Source organism: Pithys albifrons, chromosome 2, assembly GCF_047495875.1.
Source record: "Pithys albifrons albifrons isolate INPA30051 chromosome 2, PitAlb_v1, whole genome shotgun sequence".
NCBI lineage: Eukaryota > Metazoa > Chordata > Aves > Passeriformes > Thamnophilidae > Pithys > Pithys albifrons.
In genome coordinates, this window is record NC_092459.1 from 43393225 (window position 1) to 43413703 (window position 20479).

Genomic DNA, 20479 nt, shown 5'->3' on the forward strand with positions numbered 1-20479 from the left:
AGCAAATGGTTACAGGTAGATCATTCCTTTCATAGGCAACAAGGGAAAATTGGGAGGGATTGCATAACTCCCACCCAATGACAAACAGATAGCTAAGGCAAATCAAAGACTGGTTCAGAGAAACTATTTTGTTAAAGAAGCATTTTCAAGCCCAGAAAAGGTTAAACTCTAAGTTTACCTTACACCAGGCAGTACAAATTAGATGCTTCATTATCTCATCCCACAGTCATTTCAAGGCTTCATGATAGGATTCCCTTCAAGACTGTCCAGTGCCTCTATAAATGGGAGGGTGAATTTGGGAGGAGAGCTATGCTTTTCATGTATTCTATCTCCAGCCAGAGAGTGCCAACTTGAATGACATTGCAATTGAACACTTACAAAAATGTTTCACTATACTAAACAGTTTATCTACAGTTTTATTTTTGAAATACAGTTGCATAGAAAGTATCTGTAATCATTTTGATTAGGCCTGTAAGTTTTGCATTCAAGACAACTACAGTTGTTAAAGACAAGTTTAGAAGTAATTAAGAAATACCCTTTACAAAATGAGCATGTGACATGCCCCAAATCAAAATTATTCCCAGAAAGGAATATAAAACTATACTCACTAACACTAAACTCACCAAAATGCAAAATACTGTACCAAGACTTGTTGATGAACTAAGGGAAGAACACAACAACCACTTAGTGAAATAAAGGCAAGAGAAACAGAATTATACACCACATATTGCAAAGCTGCTATCAGTTCTAATCACACTCCTAAACCTTGAATATTCTGTTATGAACAAGAAAACACGTTTCTTGAGATCAACTATTTAAAAAGAAACGAAGCCGCAAAGAATAAAAAAAGCTGAGTTGTATTCTACACAAAGTACATATTGAAGAAGGCATTTCAATAATTCAATACTCTGGATATAAAAAAACCCCAATCAATGAAACAGCTAACTATGCCAAGCATCAACAGGAGCCACATGGAGCAAAGTGCCATACTTTCAGTCCATACCACTGAGGCTAAAAAAGCCAAATGTACAAAAGTCAAAGGCTAATTCAACTAGAAGGCAAGGAAGAAACATTTCATGAAACTGTATTTGATGTACGAGTTGATACTTCTATACTGTAAAAACAATGATGCTACAAAACAAAATCAGCGGATTTTTTATTTCCTAGTACTTGATGGAGAAAAAAATGTTATCTGTAAAGTAGTTATGTTTTTAAGACACATGAATTTTTAAAATACAAAAGAAATTTAAACATGGAAAAGTACTAGTGGTGTAGAATGAAATAAAACATACAGTGGTAAGGCTGTTTATATTACATCAATTTTTCCTTGAGACTTTTCAAACAAACTACAGAATTAAGAATGGAGTCTTCCATCTACTGATATAAAACAGACAATGGAATGCTAGCAGAAGGAAGCAGGGCTTATTTTCTCATAATCTCTGCATTAAGGAGGTTAAGTAATATACATATTGAAGTATATATATATTTAAACATAAAGTAATTCAAGCCTTACATTGCATTAAGATTAAGCTAAACTTACAAAGCAAGAAAACACATACCTGATATACCCTGAGACTCTTTCTGCAGATCACAGTACCACAGTCTGTTCACTGGATCACAGCCTTCTCTAATAGACAGCAAGACATATCGACCATCATCTGACACCTGTAAGAAGTTACAGAAAAATCAGACAATTCATCCTCTGAAAGAAAAGTCCAACTTGAGAAGTTAGAACCTAAACCCCAAGGAAAAAAATTAATTGACGTTACAGTTAGTTGAGTAAACAGGCGTGTATGGAATATGAGAACTCAACCAGAACCCACACTCATTGCTTATATCAGCAAATATGAATGTAAGTACAGTCTCCTGACATTTCAGGAGATAGAAACAAAACAGCATTACCTGTTTATTTTCACCATGAACTAAAAGAAAGGTTTATTCTTATTGAAAATATTTCTGCTAAAAGGGTGTCTAAATGAGTCAGAGTGGGTATCTCCTCCACCATGGACTCCATAGGCTGCAGGGGGACAGTCTGCTTCACCATGGTCTTCACCACAGTCTGCAGGGCAATTTCTGCTCCAGCATCTGGAGTACATCCTCCCCCTTGCTTTTCTTATTGTGACAAACTAAATGACATACAGAATTTTGATTTTCAACTTTTTCATTGGTTTACACACATGGAAATCTAGTGCTGCTCTTAAATAAACATCAAGTTATAAATTTTATGATGAAGCTTCCTTGGTTTGCTTTGATAAAAATTTTAAATGGTGTTGCTAGCACATAAAGTCATCAAAGAATCCTTCTCACAAATAGGGCTTTGCAAATATACTCTCTTTCTTGGCAAAACTTTTGAAAATGCAAGCCCAACAAGGAAAGCCAGAAGTAACAAGAAGTTATCAACTTAAGTTCCCCTCTCCTGACTGAGCTGTTTTGAGCATATTCCAAAATTAGCACATTTAGATGTTTTATAACACAGCTGATGCAGAAAGCTGTTTCCTTTCCATATTCTTAAATGACCATAGCTAATGGAAATTTAAACCCCTAATCACAAAATATGAATCTGGGTTCTAGAAACTTTCCACTTCCCCCTAAACACATCTTCATATATTTTAGTTAATATGTGTAACATCAGTTGTGCAAAATATCTGCAGAATTTCAGAATTATTAGGTTCTAACAATACGGCTATTCAAACAAATTCTGGAGACACAAGTGGGGCACCTAGCAGAATAAACACAAATCTCAGCATATGAAAGCTAACAAAAAAGTCCCAACAACCAAAGAGTCCTCAAAACAAAAACAAATACAAAATGAGTGTTTTCGAGTTGTATTTTTACAGGCATTTTGTTAACAGCTAATTATACAACAAAAAAAGTACATATAGCTGAAAGCTCACAACACAAATAGAAAAGAACACCTAAGATTCCTACTGGACCAAAAGAACTCCCATTATACGAAACAGCAAGATAGCTTTAAAAAGGCCATCTGCAAAATTGAGACATTTTGTTTCCTCCTTCCTAGAAGGGAGTCTATCCAGAAAAGGAAACCAAGATTAGGTGATCTTTCTTGAAAGAAACATCTTTACCTTTTCTTTAGAGAAACAATAACTGCAGATGTCAGTTCTAATTAAGAAAATGACTGTGATACACAGCTTAAACATCTGTCTATACTTGTAAAAGCACCGAGCTTCTTTCTCTTCCTCATGAACTCAAAAGTTATACTAAATTGTTAAGTGTTATACAGAAATATAAATTTCAGTTAAACTCTAGAGTATGACACAAAATCCTTTCAGTCATAGTCAGAACCCACATAAGTTTGTTCTTTGATGCTGTTGACTTAATTAAGAGAAGATCAATTGCTTTACCCAAGAAAGAACATTGACTTGCAGATTTCTGATGTTGTTGCAAGGGCAATTCAGAACCTCTGATGACAGCAAATCTGAGTACATCTAATGAGTTTTTCCTTCTATACTCCCAGCTGGACTAGTTAAGAGTTAATAGCAGTTTATGTTTAATTTGAAGTAGGAACTCCCAAAGCATCTTGCTGGTGGGATACCAATTATGTCTGTCTCTATCTCTAAAGCTATTCTTACATCAGTGAGTTCTATAACCCAAAGGAATTTGACAGAAAAAGGACAAGACACAGTAAACTGCCGCATGCTAAAATGTTCAGCATTATATCACAGATTCAGACATCCACATTGCAAAGTTACACTTTGGTGAGCAAATCTTGGCAGCAGTACCAGCTTAGGAGGTCTTCACCTCTAGCTCTTCCTACTGCTATAATTGCTTCTATTCATGCAAGTTCATTCTCTATGTCATGTCAATACAAGCATTTACCATTTGTTATGTAGACTGGTCTACGGAACTACTCCAGATGAAAAAAATAGCACATTAAACAAACAAACAAAAAAAATTAAAAAAGCCAATCCAGGGCATGAAAAAACTCCAAAACAAACAAAACAAAGAATTCAGGAGAGGAAGGAGGAAGAAAATAAAATAAAAAAAAAAAAATTTTAAAAGCGCCCCTCTGCCATATTAGTATCTCAGCTGGTTCAGTGTGCAGTTGCACAAATGGCTGAGCTAATCCACTGCACCAAGCAGCTGGAAACATGAAGAACAGCGGCAGAGATTGCTTAAGGCAGCTCATATTGCAGCATCGGTGGATGGGTCATCACAGCCTGAATGCCACTGACTCTGTACTGTAAACAGATAAGAGTGTGGGTTTCAGGATGGCAAAAGGAAATACAATTTATCAACCATCATTTGGGTTATTCTTTTACAGCTATATCACCTTCATGAGCTGAACTGCAATCCTTGTTCTTGGCTCACAAATTCATGAACTGAAACTTCATACTAGCATCTCAGTCACATCTTACAATGCCTTCAAGGTTCAGCATAAGGGACACAGCTGTAATGTTAGACTTGGTTCCCCCATCTAATATGAAAAGGAAACCCACCTCAAGAATTTCTGAGAGAGATCTGGAATATCAGTCAGTGCACACTTCTCTCATTAAAATAATTACTATCATTTTGAACAACACCCACTAGCAAAAGCTAAGGAGGTTCTAAAGCAATTGCAACTCTTCAAGCAACATTTAGGATCTGCCAAAGCAGGACATAAGAAATCCTGTAGCCTTTTAACTAGAGCTTTTAAAAACCCTCAGCATAACAAAGATCTTACCACCATAACACAGCACTAATCTCTAACTCAGCATTGGTAAAGGAAGGATTATTCCAAAGAGCTGACATTGGTATATAGCTTTTAGTTTCACTACTGCCTTAGTCGCTTGGCATTTTTGAAGTTGGTAGACCTACTATTTCACAAACATTTGTTGAGACTATCATTACACCACAGCAACACACACAACAGAATCATTAAGGTATCTGTGCTCCCAAGTACTATTTTGTTTAGTCTTTCAAGCATCAAACGCTTTAAAGGAAAACTCTTACAGAGGAGATTTGGGTTACAGTGCAGCTTTTCTGTAGCTTGTTTCCCCCCACCCCCGACAATTTTGTTTCAATGTTACCTGTTCTTTCCATTTTGATGAAAAGTAACCACTGCTTAGAAAAACATTAAGAGACGAAATGGGTTATCTGTAACTTCAACAAATTATTATTAAAAAAAATTTTTAAAGCCCAATTAGTAAAAGGAATCTTGTAACAAGTTAAATATTTTCTTTCATTAAAATATTCAATTAATTCAACATACAAGTCACATAAGGAACCCCAAAGGGTTATTAGGAGCCACAGCAAATGCAAAGTTAAATATTTTGTCTATTAGCAGCACATTTCAGACCAAAAGTTTGTACACAATTAAACAAACAACAACAACAACAAAAGAATGAACAGGAGAAGGCTATTGGTTTTCAGACTTCCTGGCTTTATGTATCATCCCTCATCTCAATAGGAGAGACATTAGAGTGCTCCATTTTCAAGTAATGTGCATGCCAGCAAACCCAGTGAATTATAATGCAAGTTCTTTGAACACTACCTGCCAGATTTAGGATATGGAAGAGCTCTCTGTATTTAGTTGACAAATAGGGGTCATTTGAGTGCATAGTATCATATTAAGGAAACTATATATACACATAATTGCTTTTTAAGGTAATAAATTAAAAGTTTTGCTACCTTTGCCCCTTTTTATGATCAAAAAAACTAACTACTGCATAATTTGTTTCTGCACAACAAGGTACTAAAAATTATATAAGTAAAATACAGTTATTAGATAATATGCCTGTGTTGATGAAAAGATAAACTCTCTTCTTTACAGACATTAACACTGTGATAATCTACAACCTGATCTTCATCTGTGGTTATTTTACAAACTACTGCTCTTCAGGTATTAATGGCCTGTGCATTGCTACCTAATGCATTTCCAGTGAAACACAGCAAATGAATCACATAAGAAAAAAAAATAAAAATCAAAGTTCGCAAAAATCACAGACAGAATCAAAGCTTTCAAACAGAGCCAAAGGTCAAATTACTACCTGGACCACATGTATCCAGTCATGGATGATCAAAGCATTCAGAGAAAGAAAGATCTATAGCAACAGAGATGCAACCATGGCATTAATAACTAGAACTGAAAACTCATTGCATCAATAAGCTGCATTTTAACACTACTGCAATTTTCACTATATGCTCTGGATGTAATAGCTTAAAAACATCCAGAGTGACTGACTAGATTTTTTTTGAAACATTCATTTAGGGATGTATCCAGTCACAACAAAACAGAATCATGACAGCTGTTACTTCCTTAACTTTAGATGTGTGCTACACTTTTGCATAATACCACTGGCCCTGAATATGACTCAACTAAGAATTCACATGCAAGAAACACTTTGCTTGATGCAGAAATTATTTACCTTTTGCTACTTATGAGTATTCTAAAGCTTTCTATCAGATGAACAAAGAAAAATATTAAGCACAAAAGCCACAAAGCACATGGTTTCTACAGAGAAAAAAGAAAAAAATCCTGTAGAATTTGCTGAAACATTTGGTCAGTAAAGAGCAATTACACTGTCTGAACAAGCCTCAAGTGTTCCAGTATCACAGATGTGCTTATGTTCCCAGGCCACAAAGATCTGCTTGCACGATGACAAAGAACCTCCACTGCAATCTCCCATCCTTTCAAATCACACTTTTATTATCTCAATTATTATTAGAAAAATCAAAGATATTTCCTTTCCTAGAACAGGAAATAGTTTTTTCCTCAGATAAAATGATTTTGAAGGGCTGGAGGTTTTTTTGGTTGGTTGATTTAATTTTGTTTGCAGGTTTTTCTTTTTGTTTGGTTTGGGTTTTTTTGGGGGGTGGAAGAGGTGTAGTTTGTTTTGTTTTAAAAAAAGGAACATTAAGCTTTGTTCTGACATTATTTTTGCAGTGCTGCCAGAAAGTCACTGAAGCTCTCATATAGCTCCTATCACATTTTATGTTCTAGCAGTCATGAGACATTGAGGACTGGGGCAAGAACTTTCAAAAACAGTGACGTCTTGGGACTGTCTGCACAATCCAAGTCATCTGAAGCTGCTACTCTCAGGCTGCAAAGGCTTTTTGGTTTTTATTTGCAGAGTGCTGGCTTAATGAACTAGATTTCAGAAGCCATAATTACAGGTGATCACAGGATTGCAGAATTTCAGGATCAGGTCCAATAGAAACTACTTACAACATTCTAAGGAGCAGGCCTGACATACTTTATGCAGGACGTGGATATGGTTATGTGTAAACAAGTCTCATGGGTTATGTCTACCCACTCCCCAGCTTAGAAAACTTGCCCTGAGCATTAATTTCAATACCTTATTCCAGCTGGGTTTTTATCCTGGGATTTTAGATTTGATGTGCTGGTATAACAAGCATTTCTATTCTGACCATGTTCTTCTGAGCCTCTGCTAAGTTTGGGGTTGAAGGAGCCCTATCAAAGCCAGAGTACTGTGATTTTGGCCCTAGATCATTGTGCTTACAGTTGTTGCAATTACAACAGGAGACCATGCAGCCCTGTTCAGAAGAGGACCCCAGCAACATGTATATGCATTCTCTTTCTTAAGTCTAGCACAGAATAAAATCACTAGTCTTTTCAGATGAGAAACATCACACACAGTTTTTACCAGGGCTTTCAGCTTATAGTAAAACAAATAAATAATTAAATTATTACCTAACTGCTTCTTGATAGTAAAATTTTCCACACCTACTGCCAGGGCCATAGGAAGTTACTGATGATAGGCTTCAGCCTTGACAAAGATAGTGTAAGGCTTTAGAAAAATTGACACAGCCCTGTTTTATCCATCAGTGTGTCTCACTTGAGCACACTGACAATGTTTTCAGCCCCTCCCCTCCAACTAGTCACTCTTCCCCTGTGCATGCTATACTCCAGTGTTCCTGCAGTGAAAACACACCACAGCCAGCACACACTCCTCACACAGCTTACTCCTCTGTGCTCTGAATTTCATTTGCAAGATCACCTCCCTGCCTGAGAGCCACTGATGTTGTGACAGCTCTAAATATAAAAAATTTTGAAAAAATAATTGTCAATTTAGAGGTAGTGCTTGTTAAACCACAACATGAAAAACTGTACTTGTTTTATTGCTGGCAGAATTGGGCTAGGAGGTTTCCTCTCACGCCCTCCTTTCTCTCCCGTTTACTTTTTTGCCAGTACCATAGGGACTTTTAACACTACCAATTGTGACAGACTCTTATATAACTTATTGTTTAACTTTGAGAACAACAGTCTGTCTGAAAGAGAGATATGCTCAGTCAGCTTGAAGAAGAAGCAAGAACATGTGACTTGAACAGAGAAGTATGGGAAGCCCCACTTTTCCCAGAGTAGCTATGACATTGCCAAGATTTTAAAAATCTTCATACCAGACTGCCCTCTACTGGAATGTTATTTAACTGAACTCCATCCCTGCTCTTCCCAAGTCTCCCACTATTCCAGAATCTGTACCAGAAATGAATATGCTTTTCCTAGACTAACAAAAAGGTTTGATAGCTTTTTCAAAAAACTTATATATCTGACTAGCAATAAACAGATTTTTTTCCTCACAAGCAATCTATTCAAGTGAAGAGCTGGGACTATATCTGTATTTCTCTGCTATTATCATTTTCAGCACAAGTTGTGTTTAAATCAAGCATAGTTGGGGTTAGTGGTGAATGTATATAGGAAAAAATCCCTGAAGCTGTTTTCTTGCATATTGTCTTGTAAATTTATTAAGCTGACAGAATTTCATACAACCCTCTTTTGTCTTCATCAGTGACCTAGATTCTTCTCTCCACTGAGAATACACACCACTCTGACTTCCTATAGTGCACCTGAGATTATTCATTTTTTCTGAAGTATTATGGCAACATTATCACTTTTGCAAACTCTGAAGGATCTCCTTCTCAGAGCTTTTCATTGACAAGCAAAGTATTTCTCTTCCTTGGCCCAGTGGTTGTGAGACCTGCAAATTCTGCCCTGAGTATGAACATTCCAGCTCTGCTCCCACTGTAGAGAAAGGTTTGGTAGCAGACTAGAACACCTACACCACAATCCAACAGTTTTCATCAAAAGATAAAGAGAATGTAATTTATATAGGGCTCTATCTGTTTGGACCATCAAGGCTGGTAAAATTAAAACATTTGTTAATTTATCTGACAGGAATGCATGCAAGCATTAATTTTGTAACATGATTAGTTGTGCAAATTTATATTTTAAAATCTATGGCAGCATATTAGCACTAAGGAAGCATATTCAGGAAAGCACCAAAAAGCCATATAATTTGATTTTTAATAACAATATTTTAATTTTTCCTCCATTACATTGTGGTCTTCCCTTTTCTCAAATACTTAAAAAATTGACCAGAAAACATTTTGGAATGGCTTGAAAAGAAGACTTTTGACCTACTGCACAAGGATGAAACCACATTTTGCAACTGCACTGTTATTTGTTGGGGTATTTATTGCAGAATATTTTTTCTCCTCGCCACTAAAAACCATTTTTTCGTAAGTATCAGTATAACAGAGTCACATTTCACAGCTGGAGCTCACAGCACAACCCCAAAATATCAGCTGTCTTACAGTACTCTCACTTAGATAAGTTCATGATTATTTACTGAGGTGGATCTCTGTTTTACCACTCATTAAAACAGCATCTCTGAAAGTTTATGCCTCCTGGAGCTCAAAAAAAAAAACAGTCAAAAGCAGCCATACCATTCTATGATACAAATTTATTAAACAAGAACCCACAGGAGGAAGGTATTTTCTCCATTCACCACCACTCTCTATCCTGCCAACAGTTATGGGGCTGTTTCAACCCCGCCTAAGTTTTAGAACTCATCACTGCACTAGAATGCAGTTCTACAGCAAGAGTCTAATGAATCAGACTGCAACAGTCCTCCTCCATGGAAAACAAATTTGCCTTCACAACAAGAACATGTGTAGTTTAGCTCATGATACTGAAAAGGAATAATAATAATGAGCATCACTCATGTGAATCAGTGAATACATCACTACAAGATATCTGTCACCAAGAGAAAGCCCACTTATTTATGGAACTAGGGAAAAATAAGGAGAATGATTTCTAAATTCCATTTTATTCCCAGTTAAACTCAACAGAATTAACTAGTTTTTGAACATTTGAAAAAAAAGAATTCCAAAGCCTCATTTACAAATTTACACTGATATTCAGGTCAGTTGTTAAAGGTATGTTTCATGAACACATGAGATTGTGTAAAAAAAGTTCTGGTTATTCACAGAACCCACAGATAAGTCTGACTTGTATACAGAAAGCTCAGTGTCATCACTTTGCTGGGAAGCCCTTCACTTTCTCACTGTCTCATTTTAAATTCCACCATTCAAATTCTCTGAAAGGACCTGTTTTCTGTCAGCCCACAGAAGAGACACACCAGCCCCCAACATTTTCATGGGTTAATGTGTTGAAAAATGACACTGATTGATGATCAAATTTTTCAAAAGAGGTGTAGAAAAGTAGTTCTAGGACGCATATCAGGGTAAAAACCCTTGATGTTTATCAAAAGCATCAGAGCAAAAGAGACCCTATATAGAAACAAAATGCACTGATTAAACACAATAGCTAGAAGAATACAAAGTATGACAGTGGGTATTCATTCATCCACTGGAAAAACTTCAGTTCCCCCATAAACAGAATGACCACCACTACATTCCAACAGCACTTGGAAACAGTACACTTAATTGAGCACTGTTAAATCTAATATGAAGAATAAAACATGCATTAATTACAAAACCTTTGCACTATATAGTAGCAGTTCAACAAAATAACCTTAAGAAATCAATTCCAGCAGCAGTCACCAGTTCCATTTCCAACAACACAGTCTGTACCATATTTGTGATGATAAAACTCATTACAGGGAAATCTAATATTCTTCAGTTGTGCAAACAGTATCAAGAGACTTTGACCTGTATGTCTCCATTCTTCAATTACGCAGAAAAGACACTTATTTTTCAGGAAGGACATAATGAAAATAAATATAAACAAAATAAATGCATGGCAGGGAATATCCAGACATGGTGATTATTGGAATAAGCTTTTTGTGCAGGAAGCAAAAGCTGGGGCTAAACACTGACCAAGACAAAACAAGAACAGTGACACATTGTCTATCAAAAGATCCTTCTCTGTCTTGGAATGTGCATCAGACAGAATGAACTCAGTGAAGAAAAAGGGTATGTAATTGTGTCATTATAGGCTGGAAGAGTGATTTAAAGTAAACTAGGTGATCTTATTTTCAGGAATTCTTACTCAATCCTTAGTTCAATTGCCAATTCTACAACACTAATAAAACATATTGTTTTAATAAAATGTTTCCAATTTAATACCTACAATCAGTTGTTAGAATCTGAAAGACAGAACATGATGATGACAAGCTTGAAGGATGTTTACCATACCTCAGCTCCACCCATCCATTTTGGTTCATCAGGAAACTCAGCACACAGGATATCTTCTGACTGGTTAGTTCCTAATACATGATAATGCAGCTTTTGGTGCAGATTAGTGGAGGTCTCAGTGCCTAGTGAAATGCAGATATTTAAACCAATTAGTCCTCAAAGAAATCCAACAACCACCATATGAAACCTTTAGAAACTTCTGTTTCTGTTTGCATATGAAAGAGAAATTCAGCAAAAAGAACGAGGAATGGTTCCAAACTACAACCATTCCCCTCCAGAAATTTGTTATTACAAAACTCTTCAAACAGTTACCCTTTCCTTTTATTGCTGATAATAAGTTCTTCACATTTAAGATTTATCATTTCAAGCTTTCTCTTCTAGAAATACCAGCAACGAAAGCAAAGCAAAACAAACCCTGCCACCCTCTACTGATGTCTGCACTTCATTTCACCCTGAGCAACTAGGTTAATTACTGCTAATTAACATTCAAAAAACCTCTTTATATTTCCAATTGCTGGAAACATAAAAGTGGTGTATTTTAAAGCACTGCATGAGGTACTACTTTTTTTTTCTTGCAACTTTTTCCAACACTTCAGCTTCCAAACCACAAACATGAAGTTAAAAAAACCAAAAAAAACCCAACAAAAAAGGTGGGTATCTCTCTTGCAATTCTGGCAACATGGTGGGCTTCAGAAGCAATTACAGAGGTAAAATTCAGGTTTTCTCCAGTTTAAAAAAGAGCACAGCTCCAGAAAACTTTTTGGTAGCTCTGCCTTATAATAAGAGCTGCTAAATTCCTTCCCTGCTGATGCTTCTCAGCAATTTATTCTACTTTATGTGCTGCTCCTTGAACTGTGCTAGCATAAACATTTTGTGTTGCTGTACTGTGAACCACAGATGAATTAATCTAGTTGAATGACAAAAACCTTATGCCTCAGATTGCTATTTATCAGGTCAACATCCCAAACCAGCTCATCTATGCCCACACAAATGTACAGGGGGAAAGATCTAAGTAAGCTGCCACCAGACATGAAATTCTAGCCAATATCACCCTGTATGAACACAAGTAAATCACTCCAGATAATAAGGAGCAGCAAAGTTTTGAACAGAGGCAGGCAGATAAGAAGATACAGTAACGGAGTATAAGCTTTGGCCATACAAACATAGAGTTTGATCTCTAACTGTATAAACTATTACATCTAATTACTTTGGTATAAACTGAAACACTTGCTGCACCAATGTACTGCAAAGGTAACTTTGCTTCCACATAGCATGCACTTTGGTACACTCATACTTACCGTCACTTTTCCCCTCTTGCTTTGGATAGCAGTTATAGAAAATGCCTTTTCCATCATGGGTCCATACCATGCAACTGAATTTAACTCTTTCCAATGTATCTGGAAGTTCCTCAGGACCCTCTACTTTCATAAACTTGATAGTAACCCAATCAGAGCCACTAGAACTCAGGCCATATGCAAAGTATTCACCGTCTTCACTGAATGCATAACCTAGGAAATTGGAAAGAAATGAACTGAAAACCAGCACAAGGAAACAGCATTTTCAAAAAAGTTCTTGTTATTTTGCCACACATCTTTTTGTCATCTACTACATACTAGCCAAATCCCAACAGAAGAGAGATGAAACTGGGCTATTAGTTAAAAGAACCAGCTGGGATACACAGCACTTTTCTCAACTCATTCACAGATGCAAGTTCAGGCAAGGATACTCAGTAAGTACCCACACTCAGTAACATAATTTTATGCCCAACACCTGAATTATAATTTGAGTTGTATTTCTTCTCTTCCTCGAGTCTGGGGGGAAGAGATGGAAAATAAAAATGCACACAGGTGGAGAACTTAAACGTGGTATTTTCAGAGATAAACAGTACCAAAGAAGCCCACGGAAAATGAGATGCAAGCAAGAACCAGGCTGCCATTTTCAGGGAACTATGTATCACAGTCTAAGCACTGTTGGTCATGTCGTCATGGTCAGCTCAAGAGTTCATTCTATCCATTCCTCTACAAATGGTTACGATTGTTTGTCCCCTGTGCATCACTTAATTTATCTGCACAGAGATCTTTACCTGTTAAATTTTTTGCCCACTCACTATTATTAAGGTCTTCCTGCAGAGCCATTCTTCAGCTGGAATAACTTTGTATCATGACGAAACTGCTACCTCACGGCCAACTCCTTTTCTAATATGTATGGAACACTGCAAGTCCTAGTATAGTCCCTAACAGAACTTTACTGGTGATTTCCCTTTTGACAGTCCACCAGTTATTCCCTTCCCTACCCTTCAATCACTTATTTATCAACATCACAAGTTTTCCCTCTGGATATACAGCTGTCAGTTTTCTAAGTGCATTTGGAAGAGGACTTTGTCATAAGATTTTTAGAAATATAGAGAAATTATACGAACTCAATTCCTCATATCCACAGTTTAAGGTGGGACTTGTCACTAAGAAAAGCCATATTGCCTCTTTTCAACAAGGTCACACTTAGAGAGAAGCATTCATGAACTCTGTCCTCTGTTTATATTAACTGGCTTTGAACAGACTTAAAGGACTTCTAGGTCCAAGAGTCTTGCTTCTACAATAAGCCACTAGGAAGTGGGAAAACGGACAGCTAGCAGAAGTTACAGCCCTAGTGAACACAAGAAATTTTATGACTCTCATAAAACTTACCACTATGTTCCTTTACAGGTTCTTACTTTTGCTAGCTTGTGTTAAAATACAATTTTAAGAGAACTTGTCAATATAAATACATCAGCTTTTTTCCATGCTATGGACTGTCTGAAGAGTTGCTCGTATTTCAGTGAAAATCTGTTAAAGTTGTGAAAAAAAGAGCACTGAGAAACTGAACCAACTTAATTGTGGATCCAACGTAGATTTGAAAGTGTTCTTCTGAAATACTACAAATCCACATATGGTTATTGTCATTACTTTGACGAATTTCCAGCTTCTGCTGAAGACTGAGACTTGCTCACCAGGAACCGCTGTCTCACTAACCTCGTAAAGCCACAGTGCCATCATCAGAAAGCTTATTTGGATCAAGAAAAACTTTGGCTTCAGCATCCAAGGAGTCCTGTACATACAAAACTCGCTGGTTCTGCAGTCCTGTATTGTAGAAGTGAAAATACCTAAAAGAATACAAGAAGGGAAAAATAGGTAGGAAAAATCTGATTTTCAGTTAGGCAAGCACAAAAAAACTTGTATGAGACTATCATGAAGTGAATAAAAGCCAGGTAAATACATAAGGGAAACATAAGCTTCACAGTAGAGTAGGAATCGTGGCTAAAGACTATAGGATGCACCTAAAACATCTTTTAAAAATAAAAGCTGCATTTGCCACAGTGTATTTCAAAAAATGCTAAGTATACTATAAACTCTGCATAACTGTCTATATTAAACATCTCTGGCAGCCGCAGCATTTCCCTGTTACAAGTACTGGCACAGGTTCCCCACCCTTATGTTCTCAGCTTTGTCATTCACACAGCTGCTTTTAATCCACAGTGGGTGGCAGACTTATGTTCATATGAAGCAGAACAAAAACTGTTTCATCTGTATTTACCAAAGTCCTAAAACTGTGTTTGAAAAAGTTGTAGGAATGGTTAATTACAGAATTGTCTTTAGTGAGTGACTCTCTTCACATCACAAAACACCACAGAGCTCAAAGAAATTAATACCCGTATTCTACGGAAGTCAGAGGTACTACACTTTTCTTCCTTCACAAAACTTTACAGCAAAAACATGTGACTTAACAAACCAAATAGCAGCTTCACCTGAGGGAACAGGGCAATTTATGGGACAACATTCAAACCTAAAAATAAGTTTATATATTCCCGAAGACTGACCAGTACTTGGATACAAGCAGGGAACCTGGTAAAGCCAGAAGGGGAAACTGTACTCACAAAGGCCTGGCTAGCAATCTGAGCTAGCAATATGGTCAAGTACTAACAACAATGTTCAGCAGGTGCAAAACAGAGATTCAAGGAAATAGGAGAAAAAGAAGAGTAATTTTTCATTTGACTATGCATTTTTTGCCAGTGTCACCTCTGCAATGCTGTGCAACAAGCTGGGAAGCAAATGTCAAACAATGTGACAGATACGGCACCTCCCTGGGCACTCTTCCTTTCTGCAGATTCTGCAGAACTCTTCAGATGCTGTCCTTAGCAGCTATTCTTCAGTAAAAAACTGGAGTAATTACATTTAGGAATTTCTAAGTGTCACGGGACGTCTGGATAGTTCTTCAAATAAAATAGTTCCTTCCCCCCTCCCTTAGTGTTACTTAACTTGGTAGAGCCCTCTCAATCACCTCAAACACCGTAATATAGGGCTTTTTTCTATTATTTTTAAACTGCTCTGATTTAACTTCAGCACAAGCCAAGAAATAAAGTAACACTTAGAATGACTAAAAAGACACCTATTAAAATCAGTGTACAGTGTCGTAAATTATAAGCACATTAAGCTCCCCAAAGCTTTACTTTTACTACAATTTTCTAGAAAGTTGTTTTAGCTCTGATAAACTCACAGTTCTTCCTATACAAAGAAAAGACAACAAAAGAACAAGAACATAATATGACTGGGAACTTGAGACAGTCAAGCACACATATTAACACTGGCTTATTTTTTCTACTTCCCAACTATAAAAGAATGAATACAAATACAATTTATAATTTGTTCTCCTAATTAGTAGTTGCTTCTGACTTGCTTCACGTTCATCACAAAGACAACCCTCACATACCTTTTTCCTCTTTTGAAGTGGCAACCGTACTTAGGATAATCATAGAGTTCAGTCATTCGCTCTTTGAACAGCCCTCTGACAGGACACTGCTCAAGAAAGGGTACTGTAAGCTTGTTCTGAGCATCCACAAATGCCTGAAAGAAAACAATCCCACCCCCCGAAAAAGAACATGAATTCAAGCAGAAATGCCTATTTTCTACAGGAAACATTTTCAGAAGCAATGCATCACAGAGATATTTCCCCCCAGATAGGTTGTGCAGTGTCGCACCTGAAGAATCTTACAGACTTATTTGCATTATACCATAATTCTGTAATAAGAGTGAACTTACATCCTGAAGAATGTCTCTCCAGGGCATGCACTAAGGTAACCAGACAAAAGACAAGACATTCCTGCCACTCCCCTTAAAAGAAAAACAAAGCAAAAACAACCACAGAAACACCAAACAAACAAAAAACAATCAATCAAACAAAACCAAACCAAAACATACAAAAAACTCCACAAAAAACTAAAATGAAAGAAAAAAATCCAAAACCACAATCCAAAAAACACTCCATGCTTTCAAAAGCTCTATTTGTATTTGCCTAAATGGTAAATATTACCCACAGACTGCACTATCAATTCAGGAGCTGGGAAGTGCTCTGATACAAAATGTCATATTCATCAACATTGTCATATTCATTAACATAAACACACAGAATTAGTCCAAGCCAGTATTTGCCAAGAAGGCCGAAGTACTGTCCACAGATCAATTCTTAGTTACAAAAGGCAGAAAAATGCCATCTCTGAAAACTTTGAGAAGTCTAGTTTCTTTAAAACATTACAGTTCCCTGTCACAAACACCTAAGGACAGCAGTCAAAACCATCACCACTCCAGCTGTTTTTTAGAGGTTGCCATTCCCATGGCATGCATGGAAAACCCGGTGCTCTGTTGCTTTTTCAGCATGCCTATTTTTAGCATGATACATTAAGGGAAATTACCTAAGCATCTCAAGGTGAATCATAGCTACTAACAAGCAGACATGCAAGCTTTTCTGTCTCTAACATGAATTAGATAGGACAGGACACTGCCTAGCTGTAATTCAAAGCCAAATGTCGCCGTGACAGCAGGACCATCACTCCTGGACTCCAGCCTCTTGCATCCATCATGAAACCCTGTGCACTCATCTCTTGCACACACAGGTCTCCTTCTCAGTTGCTTTGAAAGAGGCCATTGTTTCTACCCATCCTGAATGTGTCACACAGCAATCAGATCAAGGTATTTTAACACCTGAGTTACACTTTATTGCAGGGCAGGGCCCACAGCAGGGCTACAAATGTGTTTCACAGTTCGTCAGAAAAGGCAGCTGCGGTTAGAGTACCTGGCACACATTTACCAACTGCTATCAATGTTTAGCCATTTATTAATTCTTAAGGTGAAGAATTAGTATGTGCACAGCACATCCCAGTGGTAAGTCAAAAGAGCAAGTAGCCTCCACATTGTACTGCTATAACTGTTCCCCCCCCAACCAGATGATGAAAGAACTCAATCAAATCTACCCAAGAATTGTGTGTCTCTGAATTAATTTTCTCTAAATGGAAACACATGAACTTCAAAGACCATGTACACAAAAATCTAGAAAGCAGATCCTACACAAACTAACTAACTTATCCAAGTGCTGTGACATTTTCAGAGAAAAGATGGCTTACCAAAACACATATAAAACCACCCACTGTTTTGGATGGGCAAAAGCACTTTACAGTTGCATTTACTGGACAGAAACTGCCACACATCTTTTTTCCATCTATCATTAACACAACCCAAACCATAACACTGCTACAAGGGTATACTGGAACTGTGCATTACTCACTTTTAACTGCACAGACACATCTTACCACATCTGCTTTCATTACTGGTATTCAAGAAGACACACCTTTCCTTACAAGCATTCATTGCACAAGAGCATGCTTACATACTAATTATTGCCCTCACAAATGAATCACTAGTAATTTTGCTTTTACAGGGACTTGATATATTTTTCTAATTTCCTCTTAGTATGCACCAAAGATTCCAAGATTATATGAAAAAGTGACTGCCACTGCTGTCTGAAAAAGGAGGAAGGAATCATAGGTTTTTTAGAGTTCCACTGAGAAGAATCCAGTCTAGTTTGGCAACTTTCTGTCATTACATTTTGAGCATGAGGTTGCACTCATGTTCAAAAAGCAACACATAATTGAAATATAGCTCTAGGTAAAGCACAGGAACGTATGTCAGCAGTAAACAACTCCATCCACCACAGCGAGCTAAACAGGGAGCCACCCAAGCTAGAGGGCTAACGGTAATCGTACATCTTCATGAACCTAGAAAGAAAGATTGTTATTATACCTGTAGATATCTGCATCTGACAACCTATCATAAGCCTTGAACCAGGGCAGAATTTGGTAGCAGAAGGAAGGAAAGAGTAAGGGTCCCAGTAAGGTAAATCTTTATGGACATCTCAGAAAATAACTTAATTTGAAAAGCAAAACCATTTCTAAAGTGTTGTACTAAGAGTAGGGATGGCCAACTTGAGGCTGAAGTGTTTGGCCATAACTTGAGCAGGCCAATTTTTATTAAAAAAATACATAGTTAAGTTTCATCTAAGAAACACAAGCTACAAAATTTTTTTGACCATGCTCTTTTCACAACCTATCAGCTTTTCACTAAGCTAGTCTCTCAAGATAATGATTTCCACTGATAGTATACTTTCCAAGGAGAAGTTTCCACATGTGAACTGTTTTAACATTACAAGTCTTTGCTACTTGTGTGCAAAATATTTCCAGTTCATATACATCTTCTCAGTAAAAGGTAGGTCAGTGCAACTCCTACAAGAGTGCACATTCCTTTGTTAAGTATTACAAAATAAAACTAATCAGACATCTTGTGGCTTGCCTCCTAGAACTTACTTTTTTGGTATTTAACAAAAATTAAATGCAATTGGAAATGCATCAGAATGTGAACAAAACACTGGTCCATAATAACTAAAATAATTAATTGTAGGTTTGAGAGTTTCAATTCTAGTCTTAATACAAACACATATGTGTTCATAATCGTACGTGACCCTACACAATTCCTGCTTTCTTACCCATTGCCCATCCCTCATCTCTGGAACCAGCTAAGCACTGCTGCCTGCACTGTCACTGAGCAGGGTACTAAATATGACTGACACAGTAGCAAAAGACTTTGCTGTAGTCTAAAAAAGTTTTATGTCCCACAAAGTGTTAAAACAAACCAAGAAGCTGATAAGTCCAGCCAAGTCAAACCCAAGACAACAGTGAATGTGACCTATGTTTTGTGACCTATGTCACTACCAGAAGTGTTTTACCCATGTAGCACATTTCAACTATGCCAGTGATGTTTCCTCAGTCTGTCTTAAAAGTCTGTGGCCAAACAGTAGCAGAGCATGAACCCACATCCTGCACTTCCTTTCTCTACAGTGAGATTGGAGCTTTCCCATCTGTCCAGGGGTTAATTTTTATTTGTGCATCTGCAGAAGAGAGTTTGGTTTGCTTATAGTTTCCCTTGACTGCTCCAACCAAGCACACACAGGGGAAAAGAGTCATATAGTAAAGAACATAGACTGTGAGCATGGAAGTCTCTACTTCTTGAACAACAGCTTTCCCACAAGAGACTTGACTGGCTTAATCAACTCAAGACTGCACATCTGACAAGAAACAGTCCTGCTTAGACCCCTGCAGATTTCAATAACCTCCTTTTTGTAGCAGAAAAATGCACTGCATACAGAATAAGATCATCTTGGTGATCTGGCTGAAAAAACTCTAGATCTATTTGACTTTCATCTAATTAAAAGTAGACCGTGGGCAACTAGAAACCACACAACCATTTGATTTAATGGAAACCTTCAAACTACAATGAATCAGGTACAGCACCATCTGCACTCTACTCTCACTGCAAGAATACCTGATTAAGCCAATTACAGGAAAAAATTCACCCTTCTATGTTCATGTGTTTTAAACTGCTAGCTATCAGCATCCGTAAGATCATTTGGACTAGCCCAAGTAAAACCAAGTAAGATTTTTTTTATACTCATAAATGTAATTTCCTTCAGTCCCAATAATTTTAACCCTACAGTGGACATCAGGTGAAACTACCATGAACATTTCAGAGTTAAAACCAATCTCACTTGCTTGTGCTTTTTAAGCCATGCTTCAGGGAACAGCAAACTTCATGTTTTGCTGACTCAACACAGAAACTAAGTGAAGCCTACTCGTTTGCTTTCTGTGAGCAGCACAACAATGTTTGACACGACTATTTCTACTACACGCAACAAAGTATAATTCCAATGTTTTGTGTATCTATTT

The 20479-nt window shown here is 37.1% G+C and overlaps 1 protein-coding gene across 1 annotated transcript in view; it reads right to left on the reverse strand.

The window, feature by feature from the left end:
* Positions 1-20479, reverse strand: part of PREP (prolyl endopeptidase) — a 95912-nt gene that overhangs the window by 70907 nt on the left and 4526 nt on the right. Inside the window, exons 3-7 of the mRNA XM_071548826.1 lie at positions 16141-16274; positions 14406-14536; positions 12696-12905; positions 11398-11519; positions 1560-1665 (exon numbers count right to left, since the gene is read on the reverse strand). Of these exons, the coding sequence (XP_071404927.1) occupies positions 1560-1665; positions 11398-11519; positions 12696-12905; positions 14406-14536; positions 16141-16274 (703 nt within the window). The remainder of the gene's footprint in view (positions 1-1559; positions 1666-11397; positions 11520-12695; positions 12906-14405; positions 14537-16140; positions 16275-20479) is intronic.